This window comes from Vicugna pacos, chromosome 9, assembly GCF_048564905.1.
Source record: "Vicugna pacos chromosome 9, VicPac4, whole genome shotgun sequence".
NCBI classification, from domain to species: Eukaryota; Metazoa; Chordata; class Mammalia; order Artiodactyla; family Camelidae; genus Vicugna; species Vicugna pacos.
In genome coordinates this window covers 51239703-51252341 of record NC_132995.1, presented here as the reverse complement: position 1 = coordinate 51252341, position 12639 = coordinate 51239703, and the positions used below count along the sequence as shown (strand labels likewise).

The 12639-nt window shown below is 52.6% G+C and overlaps 1 protein-coding gene across 1 annotated transcript in view; it reads right to left on the bottom strand.

Annotated features, from left to right (window-relative positions):
• The window catches only part of CMIP (c-Maf inducing protein), a 222158-nt gene that overhangs the window by 73268 nt on the left and 136251 nt on the right, over positions 1 to 12639 (bottom strand). Inside the window, exon 2 of the mRNA XM_072967806.1 lies at positions 8143 to 8268. Coding sequence (XP_072823907.1) covers positions 8143 to 8268 — 126 coding nt within the window. The remainder of the gene's footprint in view (positions 1 to 8142; positions 8269 to 12639) is intronic.

Below are 12639 nucleotides of genomic sequence, written 5' to 3'. Positions count from 1 at the left end.
GGTCAGAGAGCCAGAGATGGAAGGAGAGGTTGGCCACAAACCCTGGGATGCGGGCGGCCTCTAGAAGCTGGAAACAGGAAGGAAATGGATTCTTCCCTAGAGTTTCAGAAGGAACCAGCCCTGCCAACACCTATTTAGCCCAGTGGGACCTGTTTTGGGATTCAGATCTCTAGAATGGTAAGATTAATCAATTTGTGTTGAATGAACGAATGAATGAAAAAGAGGACTGTAAAATCCCTGAGGTCAGGGTCTCATGTCCAAATCCCAGGCTCTGAGTAGCACGGCCAGTACCACCAGGGTGGGATGCATGAGAACACAAACCGTGCAAGAAATTGGAAAGCAGTGCGGGTGTAGTAGCGGTGGACGGGGACTTGTTTTGCTGCCTCGGCAACCAGGTCCAGTACAGGCCTGTGTCCCCTGTGACCAGGCCCAGCCCTTTCCAACCAGGGGGCCTCCGCCGGTAGGAGCCCCTGTTAAAGACCTTTAAATGGGCCTCTCGGCCCGTCCCTTGGCTGTGTGTGAGCAGGTGATCTGGGCTGGGGCAATCAGAAGCTCCTGCCCACGACTCTGGGTCTCGAGCAAGTGACGTCAAGATGAGGGGGTGAGAATTCACTATGAGGCAGGGGCTGCGTCTTCCTGTGGAGGTGGTTACTGGGCTGCGACATCGTCTTCCCACTGGCCTCCGCCCCAGTTCACTTTCTAAGCCTGCTCTCCAGGATCCTGGCAATCCTTCTGGTATTTTCCCTTCCTGCTTGCGGCAGCCTGAGTCCACATAGGCTGGTTGCATCCAGAGTCCTAATGGATACACACGGCCCCACCAGGTCCTTCCTCCTTGTCAAAAATGGATGTTCCAATGCAATTTCCCTGCAGTTGTCTCTCTGGAAGGAATCAGCCAGTTCCCAGAGCTCTAGCTTCTCCCAGTAACACCACGAGCCCTCTTGGCATCCCTCAGGTCCCAGGGATTACACACCAGGTGGTTTTGGTCCTGCCCAGACCTCAGTCAGTGTGCCCAGCTGGCGGCTGAGCAGGAACAGCTCCACAGATCTCCTCTCCTGCCCTGTGTCCAGCCTGCCCTTATCCCCAGGTCTCATTTGGGTCTGCTGTGTCCTGCTTTTCACAGCTGCCCACACCATCTCCCCACTGCCCACCGCTCTTCGCTGGCACTCGCCTACTCTTCTCCACTTTGGAAACTCCTTTGCCATCCCCAAAGCCCTGGCCAGGACCACCTCCCCTCCCTGACTTCCCAGCTCTTGGAGCCCTTACCCCTACTCCCTGAGGTTTATCTGTCCCACCCACAGGATTGGGAAAGGAGGCAGGATCCACTGGGATTAACTGCTGCCTCCCCAGTGAGGCTGGGGGTTAGGAAGTTTGCCGAGTAAATTAATTATAGGTAAGGCAAAGCTGGAGATGCCTGAGGAAGCAGGATGCCATTCAGCCTCCCGTGCCTCCTTCCCTGAGAGGCAGAGACAGCGAACGTCTCCCACCCACCCCTGAGGGCTCATTCCTCCAGAGCACAGCTGGGAGGGGAAGTGGCCACCGTGACTGCCCTGCTCCATGCTAGCTGCACTTTGGAGGAAGACAGAGGCCTTGGCCTCATTCGTCCATTGTAACAAATGGCTCTTTGATTCACAGGCTGAAAGGGATTTCAAGGATCACCCAGTCCCGGGGTTCTCAGTCTTTTGAGGATTTATGGGAACCTGAAACGCTTTGAGAACCTGAAACAAGCGACAGACTCACACCCAAGCAATGTGCACACTGGTACACTACCCCCCACACAATTGTGCAGGCAGTTTCGGAAAACACGGTGGACCACAGATTAAGGACCCAACTCTCACCCAGCCTTTCTTCTCCCGCCATGTTTCTGACGAGGAAACTAAGACCAGACTTGCCATGGTCTCATCCACATCCCCTCCCAATGTTTCCAGCTCTCCTTCCAGCACGTGGTAGGAATTCACAGCCCTGTGACTTGCGTCACTTCTGGGGGAAGCCTCGAAGAGCCAGTGCACGATTTAGTCGGTTCCCTGCCCCCTGCCCTGCCAACCAGAAACAATCCAGATGCTGCGGACTCACATCTGACCCATGATGCACGTGCAGCATGGGTGAGAAATCATCCTGTGCTGTTTTATGCCACTTAGAATTGGGTGCTGCTTGTCACTGAAGCATCATTTTGCATAACCTGGTTGGCTTTGCTTTTCGTCTGGCTTTCACACGGTGTGTACATTGCACCAGGGATCACGCTCTGCCTTCAACCCCTTCCTAAGGGCCTGCTGAACTCTACCTTTTGGGTCTCACCCACAATGCCAGCTCTGGAATGCCTGTCTTAATGGTGCCTTCCCTTTCACCACCCTGATCACATCAGGTGATGACAGCTCACTGAACAGGTCACAGTGTCCTGTAATTGCCTATCTTGTCCCTCTTCCTTTCCAGTCTGTGGGCTCTGTGAGGTCAGGGTGAGTCTGACTTATTCACCACTGTGTCCATAAGACTCGGATAAATGTTAAATCAAAGTCTGGATGACGTTGAATGAATGAATGAATGAATGATTGGATGGATACATGGATAAGAGGATGGGTAGGTGGATGGACAGGTGGATAAATGGATAGGTGGATGGACAGATACGGATAGATGGACTGATGGACAGACAGGTGAACAGACTGAAGGATAAATGGATGGGTGGGTGGGCAGACGGATGAAGCATCACTAAACCTACTCTGCTCATTTTGAAGAGCATTTCATGTGCAGTAAACTTCAAAAGAACTATTCAGCCTCAATACCGCTGCTTCTCCATGTTGTATTTGACTCTAGAAATGTTGTATTTGGCTTTAGAATCATCATGACTGCCTTTTCCTGAGCACCTACTGTGCACCTGGCATAGTGTTAAGTATTTTACATGTAATATTGCTGATTTCCACAGCACCCAAGGAGACAGGTAGTATGGGTCCAGTTCACACATTAACTGCAGGCCCAGAGAGGTTATTCCTGCTGCCCAAGGTTACACAGGTGGAGCCTGGAAGAGCTAGCCTGGGCCTCAGGTCTGTATGACTCCACAGCTGGCTCTCTCTACTGCTGGGCTCCCAGGAACTGGGCGGGGAAATCTGAAAGCACTGTGCTGATGAAGGGGAGGAGGGCTTGGCGCCTGTTCCAATCACCCAGAGGCCCCACCCCACAAACAAGAGGGAAGGTGACTCGTGATGTGGCCACTAAGGGCATCCTCACAGCCACCTCCCCTCTCAGATGGAGCCAGAGAGGTTACGCCAGAGTGGAATGTACTGCCCCTTCCTTTGGCTTGTCAAGTTTCGAAGAAGGAAAGAGGATGCCGGGGGACACTGGGAATCCCAGCGTAGGCATCTCTAAGCGCCTTCCAGGGAAAGGGAGAGGGGACTGGGCTACACTGGGTCTAAGGGACAGAGCGAGTCTTGGCAGAGTCGCCACACTGATGTGGGAGGGGCCGAGCCTGGACAACCTGGCCCCACGGGACACAGCTCCCAGCCCAGAACCCTGAGGGTCACTCTGAGGAGCCTGGACTCAAGCCTGGGAAAGAACCCCTGGCAGCAGGCAGGCCTGCTCGAGCAGCACTGACTTCTCCCAGCGATAAATCTTTCGAATACTGAAAGGGCCTCGTTCCAGGCAAATTCTGCCTAATTTCCTCTTCGAAAGTTGCCAAGTTCTCTCTCATTGTTGCATTGTCTCGAGAGGTGAGAAAAACAGCCCAGGGTGCACTGTGGCTGACTGTTCCCAGGTTCTCCTTTCCCAGCCCAACTTCTCAGGGTAAAAACAGCATGTGCTTTTCAGGCCGGAAAGGTCTTTCTCTCCAGCTTCCAGTAAGAAGGGAACCCGCCCTGTCCCTGCCCCTGCCGCCAGCCTTTGGGGTAAATAGATGCCTGGCTTCCGAGCAGCTTTCGGGAACATCAGCGAGAAGAGCAGGTTTGGACACCGTTCCAGAAAGCAGCAGGAGCTCTCGGGAAAGGAGGGTCCCCTTGCCCTGGTCCCACCCGAAACCTTGTTTTCCGAGCAATGAGCCCTGTGTACTTCTTACTAACGGGTAGAAACCCATCTGGGAGGCAGAAATCTCTGGAAGATGATCTGCCACCACACGGCTTTTTAATCCCCGCCAGCCCACCGCACGGGCCGCAAGGAGCACCCCCCGAGGATGCTTTCACTACACCGTTTATGTACTAATGTAGTTACCCCTCACAATGAATCGCCAGCAGAAAGGGCATTAAGGGAAGAAAGAAGATAAACAGGTCCTTTCTGCACCCAGGGATTCTAACAACACGGCATTAGGGAGCTCACAGTGGAATACACAAAGCATCCAGAAACACGCCAGTTGGACTCAGGCTGGAAGGCTGGCGCCTTTGGTGACTCGACCTGCCGGCATGTTGCTTGGTGTCTCCGAGCAGAGGAGGAGGCACATCTGCCTGAGAGCCTTTCTTGACCTTCCCTGAACTCAGATAGGTCAGCTCCCGGGGGTCTCAGTGAGGCACTAACTCAAATTCTCACAAAGCAGCTGTGTAAGGACGTCCCCAGGAGAGGGGCAGGGAGAGGAAAGGGAGGGATGGAGAGAGTTACGTCAAGGCGGACAGAGAGAAGGGCTCAGGTGGAGAGAGAGGCCTGGAGAAAGGCAGCAGAGAAAGAGAGTGCAAGAGAAGCAGAGAGTGAAATATATGGAGAGAGAGGGAGGGGGAAAGACGGAGAAAAAGTGTCTGAGAAGGCCGGACGGAAACAGACACACATGGATACAGAGCGCCTGAAGGAGAGACAGACGGAGACCAGGCAGGCTAGGGCAGGGACCCTTGCAACCCCCGACATCACCCCCAAGGAGAGAATAGCTGTGCCACATGCAGCAGGATGGAATCCTGTTTAGGGAGGCAGGGATGCTGGAATCCTGCAGACCCCCCTGCATTCTGAGACTATTTCTGCGGGGGCAGGCGGTGCACGGAGCATGGGGTCAAAATGAAGAGTTTTGGAGTCACACTCTGTGTGTGACTATGGAAACATTCTCTACCTGCATGGTCCAGGACGGTAGCCACTGGCTACACTTGGTACTGAACACTCAGAATGTGGCTAGCGGACTGAGGAACTGCCTTCTTGATGCAATAACTTTAATTTAAGTGCAAACAACCCCGTGTGGCTGGTGGCTGTGGTAGGGACAGCTCAACTCAAGGCACCTTCAGCCTCAGCCGATCAGAAGCACCCAGAGGAAACTCTTCCAGGGGGCCTTGCCCCCAAGCACACCTGGCCGCTTATTGGTCCCCACCTCCCACCCGGAGCAGGGAAGACTGCGCTGTCATGCCACTGCGCTGGGTCCTGTCACGTGAATCGGGACAAGCCCAAAGCAAAGGACTAAGCGACCGGCTAAGCGACCATCACAACAGCCTGTGAGGGGTGCCTGCCCGACACCTCAGGATACCGCCTGGGGCCCCACGTGGCCCCCGGCCACCCCATAATCATACGGCCCTCCCAGCCTGGAGCCCATCTCCAAGATGACTCGGAACCCGCTTATATAACAAGACAGCCGCACACCATCCATGAATCACAGGAGGAGAGGAGGAGGGCGACGACAAGAAGGAAGCAAGGCAGAAGCGATGAAAATGACAGCGAGGCAAAGACTGAGGCAGGCAGGGGCAGGGCTGCACCCACCTGGGCCTCCCTGGGTGACGGGCGGAGGCTGCGTCTGCTTCCCGCCCCCCGGCTCTGAGGCTCTGAGTCCTGCTCTGATCCCAGGGGCCACCGGCCTCCTCCTCCTGCTCTCCTGCTCCAGCCTCTGGCTCCCGGGCTGTGCCGTCCACTGGAGCAGGGGGCAGCGAGCGAGAGGGGTGCTGGAGCCGCCGCAGGCCCGCCCGCCGTCAGCACGGCAGGGGGAGCTCTGACGCGAGGCCACCGCCGGACGCAGCCCCAGCCAGGCAAGTCATCACAGCCGGCCCGCAGCCACAGCCTGGATTAAAGGGACATCCTGGCCCTGCCCAGTGACCTGCAACCTCCAAGCCTCACTGCTTCTCTGTCCCCAGGGCAAGTGATGCTCAGACCCTCCCTGGGTGTAAGTTGCCCGCTGCCCCCCAGCCCTCTTCATCCAGCTAAAAAGACCTGTAACATCTGGCTGTGACCCAAGAACTCTGGACACAAATGCAGGGCACTGCACCCACCTCCCTCTTGCCTACAGGGCAGCGGGTAGCCCCTCCCCCACATTCATGCTTTGCACTCCTTTCCCTCTGCCCAGAGTGTGTGCCCCCCCACCTCCCCGGCACACTCCTACTCATCCCTCTACACCCAGCTCTAATATCGCCAACCCCGGGGAGCCTTCTCTGGCATGAGTGAGTCACTCCCTGCTCTGGGCTCCTCGGGGACATGCCTCTATTTTAGCTGCTACCTCTGCAGTCATTTGTTTATGGCTTTGTCCTCCCAGGAGGCCCAGGAGCTTCTTCAAGGATGGGGTGAAGGGGCTTACTCACCTCCACCCCACCCCATTCCCCACCCCCAGCACACAGGCTGGCTGGCTCAGTGCTCTGTGATTCAAATGAGATTTTCTCAGCCCCTTCCTCTCTCAGCTTTCCATGGAATCCTGTTATTGCCCCCCACGCCACCCCCCAGCCTTCAATTGCTGCTCTTCCACCAGCCTAAGGGGGCCGGGACTGACCACTCCCCATATGCTGGAGCCTCGGATGGGCAGGACGGACGAACGGAGAGGAAAGCTCTGCTGGCTGGAGGTGAGGAGGGAAGAGGTAAGGGTCGGTGAGAGAAAAACTGCCAACTGCAGAGGAGGAGGGATCTGAGAAGAAAACTGACAGGCAGGCATGGCTCTGCTGTCCTCCAAGAGATGATAGCAAAGGGCAGGATTTTCCTAAAGGACGTTTAGCTGTGACTCAGCCTGTGGCGTGCAACGTTCCTAACAGGCCCAGCCGCATGCCTCTTGGCTCCCATGTGTTAATCTGGTGGCCACCTGAGACAAGTCTTAGGGAGCATCTCTTTGGGATCAGAGCAGGCCTCCCTGTAGTAACAGGGGTAGGAAGAAAATGTTCCTGAAAGAAAGGCCAAGGCTGATCATTCTCCCAGTGATGAGAGAGAACATTCTTTCTGGACGAGGAGTCTCTGACTTGGGGGTCCCTGTTGGAAACTGGTGTGGCACTGACTGAAATGATACAGAATGTGTCATCTGTATGAACTGCATCAGCCACATTATTCTTTCTGTAACAATTCCTTTCTTGGTGGACCTACCTCTCTACCCATGAGGTCCTGGTAAAGGCTATTAGAGCACACAGTTGTCTACAGTAAGGGTGTGCATGTAACCCAGGGTAGGGCATCCCCTGGGGTGAATATACAGCACAGTCAACATAATCTTCCATGAGATTTTATAGAAAGATACTGAAAGGAAAATGGCTCTCACGTTTTTTAAGGATTGCAAGCTCCAAGAATGTCGCCTGGGGCTGCCAGAAGTCCATCTTTCCCACCACATGGAGAGACTGCCTGACAATGAAGCCAGCACACAATAAGCAAACCCAGGAGATAGGAAGAGAGAGACTGAATATTAATGACAAAATTTGACTCCTGGATCCAGCTATGCCTAAAGCCCTCTCTTAAACTTTCCAGTTACCTTAAAAGTTACAGCATCAAATTCTCCTTTTGCTTCAGATAGTTTAAATAATGTCTGCATCATTTCCAACCAACGGTCCTGACCAATACACACAAAATGCACACTCTTCCAAGGAGATGGCTTCTACTTCCAGCAAAGTCCCAAAGACTTAGATCAAGGAGAAGAAATCTCCTCACTCGAAGCAGAGCAAAAGGTGGCATCTGTTGCTTACTTGCTTTTCACAGTCTTAAAGCCTCTATGTGCCTCAGTTTCCTTATCTGTAAAGTGGAGACCAGAAAACCTATTTCTCAGCTTCATTAAGAGAAGTAAAAACTCAACATGTAAAGTTCCTAGATGGTGGCAGACATGCAGCAGGAGCTCAGTCTGTGCACACTCCCTCTTCCTCTCCCACCGTGAGCCTCGATTTACACCTTGCTCATACTTGGAGGAAAAAAACACCCTAAGTTAAACAACCTTTCCTCCTGATAGTTGGCGGTCTCCCTCCGAGGAGAAAGAGGAGGGTGAGTGAGTGGGGACGGGAGCAGAAACTGCTTGTTCATGTTTATTTATCCTACCTGCAGTAAGACAGTTCCTCCAGGAATTGTGAGCTGTAAACAGTACTTCGGGGCGTTCTCCCAGGACAGCAGCTGAACGTCTTCAATAGCGCTGTAGGAGACTGAGTTTTCCATGTACCCAGTTGGCTGCAGCAAAAAAAGAAAAAGACAAGACATACATTGGTTACAAGATCAGGCACAAAAGCTGTACCTCGGAAGACGGTTCTGGAAGACATCCCCACTCTAGCAACAAGCAAACTGAGTTGGTACAGACACTTGGCAGCTCTGGGGACCAAAGGACTCTGTCTTTCCTGGCCAGCAGCGTCCAGCTGGAGGCGAGGGGCCCTGGCAGACACCTGCCCACATGTTTGGACCTGCAGAGTCAGGACTAGACTGGGGGCACCTTGAGGGCAAGGGCTGTGCCTTGTTCCTCTTGGCATCCGTGGGCCTGACACAGCCAGAGCCTGGACACCTGCATCCCTCACCATGTCAAGCCACCATCCTCTCGTGCCCAGAAAGCAGGCACCCCCACCCCCCGCTGGATCCCTGCCTCATCTCCCTTCACAGGTATGTGTTCTCCACTTGGTACCCAGGTTCACATTCCAAGTCAGCAAACTCAATCCCTCTACTCCTCTGCTCAGCGTCCTTCAATGGCTCCCAGTGGCCCAACCACAAACTCCATGCTCCCACCCACCATCGACGGGCCCTGCAGGTCTGGTCTCGCGTCCTCCTCCAGCCCCATCATCCCTTTTTCTCTCTTCTTCTCCATGCACCCCCATCCAGGACTGCTGACCGTCCACGGCAATCTCAGCCAGCTCCTTGTCCCCAAAAGGCTGTGGTCCCTCCTGCCCTCCTTCTCTTCTACTCTCCAGGTCTCAGCTCGACAGGGCTTCTTCGGGAAACCTGTGACCCTCCAGACCCCATAACTCACCTGGCTGCATCCCTCCCTGTGCCAGGCATGCTCACCACACCCATTTTAATTATTGTGGACTTATGTGTTATCTGTATGATGTTTGCTCCCTGGCCAGGCTGCAGCTTCCATGAGGTCAGGCCTCTGTCTGTCTTGGTCCCTGCTCTGTCTCTCTATCTCTGTCTTTCTCTCCCCAGTATCTGGCATGTGGCAAGGGTTCAGTAACTTGTGTTGAAAGGAAGAATGATAAGGACTGTCATTAGTCAGGGCTGGGGTGGGGACGGGGTAAGAGAAATTCACAGTCACTCACGGCTGAGTGAGTTCCACTGTCACAGAGAGAAGGTGCCAGGCACCAGGGGAATGCACTGGACACCAGGAACCAGCAGTGTCCTTGTCACTCTGGTCCCAGGAAGCCAGACTGCAGCAGAATCAGAGGTGAGTTAGCGCAGCTGAGAATAACAGCTAACATCTCCCAAGGTCTGACACACACCAAGCACTCCCAGGGCACAGGGCAAGCGCTACCTCCTTTAACCCCCAGAACAGTCCGCTGAGCAGGTGCTGGGCATTCCCACTGCACAGATGAGGAAGCTGAGACTCAGGAGGTCATGTGACTTGCCCAAGGTCACCCAGCTGGCAAGGGATGTGGCCAAGACTGAACTCAGCTGCTGACTTGGGGATCCGTGCCCTGACCACTGTGCTGTGATACAAGCAACTTAAAATCTGTGTCCCAACAAGTGGACTTTACCCTAAGGATTTAGGACCTCTGGGAGGTTTTTAATTTTCAGTTTCTGTCTACCAAAGCTGAGATACAGTAGTGGTGGTGGTCGAGGAGAAAGGGGTTAGGGCTTAAGCTGCCTCAAATTTCCCTGATATCACCTGTCACCAGGCTCAGGAAGTAAGAGCAACTGATCAATTGATCTGTTCATTCATTCACTCGTTCATTCATCTGACAAATATTTATTGAGCATCTGTTTTGTTCCAGGCCCCAGGCTGGCTGCTGGAGGTACAGCAGGGAATAAGACAGAAGCCCAGTGGGGCAAAAAGATAACAAACAAATTATCCAAATAAGTAAGCCACTGGAGAGTGGCAACTGGTGCACCAAAAATCAAGATAGGGGGTGATGACAGGTGGCAGAGAGCTGGAGTGCTGTGCAAAAATGGAGGGGAACTGTGTCCTGGGCCTGTGGCCAGTGCAAAGGCCCAGCGGCAGGAACAAGCTGTGATGCTCAGGGAGGATCGAAGGCCAAAAGGAGGAAGGGTGGGTAAGATATGCCTGGGAGAGATGGGCATGCCACTCCCAGAGGGACTGAAAGGCCCAGTGGGATTCTGGGGATCATCCCCCATGGGGTGGGTGCTGCAGGGCCGTAGGCAAGTTTCATAGCATCACTGGGACTGCTGCGTGGAGGGAGTGGGCAGAAGCAGGGAACAGCCTGGAGGCTCCTGCACAGGTCCAAGTGAGCCATGAGGCTGCTCAGACACCGGCAGGGGTAGTGGGAAGCAGCCAAGTTCATCTGGCCCTTCTCATCAGCACATGGCCCATCCAACACCAACCAAGGTGGCCTCCGTGTCCAACCAACAGGGTTTATCAGTGCACCTCAAAGGCAAACACGTGGGCTCCCCTTCGCCCTTCTGCCCTCTTCCAGCATCCCTGCACTATCACAGTCTCCACCGTCTGCAGTAAATGACTCAGCCCTAACATCACGCCTTGTCCTGAGAACACCAGCGACACCAGGGGCCTGGGGGATTGGGGACATTCTTATTGTGTTTCTCACTGACTGTCTCTCCTGATAGTGTTTCAGTACCACGAGAGCAGGAATTTTCATCGGTTTGTTCCGTGTGCCTAAACAGTGCCGGACATAGCGGAGGTGATTGTTATTTCCTTAACAAATGAAGGAATATTTTCCTAAATAAAAAAAAAATGTCCATCCATGTATTACTTATAATCACCATGCATAACATACTTGGGAAGATGCTTTGGTTATTAGTCTTAAGTATTAAATTAACATTAAAAATAAATTAATAAATTAAAAAAAACTCCTTTAGGAAGCAAAGGCACCTGGGTGCCCGGATGCAACACAGGCCTTTCCTTTGGCTCAGGCCCACCTCTCCCTTTTCAAGGTCTGGCTGGCTGGCTCCCAAACCCCAGCCCACCGACCCCTTGATGCACACAGAAGCCAGAGGACATGGGCTAGGATGCAGCCACTAGGGCATCTAGAAAATTGCTGGACCACACCCAAGGACAGAGACACAGAAAACCATTCCAAAAATTCCACAAGGGTATACAGCAATACTGCAATAGCGTGGATTTGATTATTCAAACCAAGCAAACGGCCAGCCTGGATGCTTTAGAATCGCACCTTGGGCACACAAGCAGAAAGCCCAGAGGCTTCTATTTCCAACCACATCCTCCTGGAGACCCCAAAACAGGCCAGGCCCACACCAAGCCCCTGGGAACACACTCCAGATGACCACAACATGTGGGATTTATCATGACAGAGGGCCTGCTAACCACCTGTGCCGGCCTCTTCTCCTGACCCTGCTGTGGCTATCTCAAGGTGGCCTTGAACAGAAGATGCAACACAGGCTTTTTGGGGAAAGGCTGAGTATAAATAACTGTTTTTTTTTTTTTAAAAAGCATGTATGTTGCTGTTTGAAGCAATATTGGCTAACAGCAAAATTTGGAGAATCAATGAGATCTGTGTTTGAGCACTTACTGTGTGTCTTTATGCAAGTTACCACACCTCTCTGAGCCAGTTTCCTCCAACGGTAAAATGAGAATTTCATAGGATGTTAGGAGCCTTAAAGAACATACAATTTGTCACGGGATTAGCCCAGCATCTGGAACACATTAAAAAGCTCAATAAAATAAACTATTGGAAGAAACACTAGTTTTTTTTTTATCTCTTAGATCTTCCTCCTCTAAAGCCATAATTCTAGTCTAATCACGAGAAAAACATCAGACAAACCCCAACTGAGGGACACTCCTCAAAGTACCTGACTGGTGCTCATCAAAAACAAGGAAAGTCTGAGCATCTGTTCCCACCAAGAGAAGTCCATGGACACATGATGACTAAATGTACTGTGAGCTCATCTGTGATCTTAGGACAGAAAAAGGACATTAGGGAAAAACTAAGGAAATCAAATGAAGTGTGGACTTTAATAACAGCATATCAATATGGGCTGATTAGTTTTGACCCATGTATCATGCTACCGTGGGATATTAACAGCTGGGGAAAGGGGGTGTCGGGTATATGGGAACTCCCTGTACTGTCTTTGTAACTTTTCCTTACATCTCAAACTACTGTAACATAAAATGTTTATTAAGAGAAATTAACTCTGCTCCTACCACTATTGTTGTTACTATTATCATCACCATGGACAGAGCCTAGACTGGAGCCCCTGGGGCTTGTGAGGGGACAGATTGGAATTGGAAGCTCCCCACCCCCCACCCAAATGCAGCTCTTTGGATTCAGGTGTGAGCTAACGCCAACCAAGGACCTCCTCCCTCCTGGGTACTTTCACACTGTTGGGACGATTTTACAGATAACTGATAATTCCCTGGTAATCTGAACATGATGGTCAGAGCTCCAGAGAAGGAGATTCCTGCAT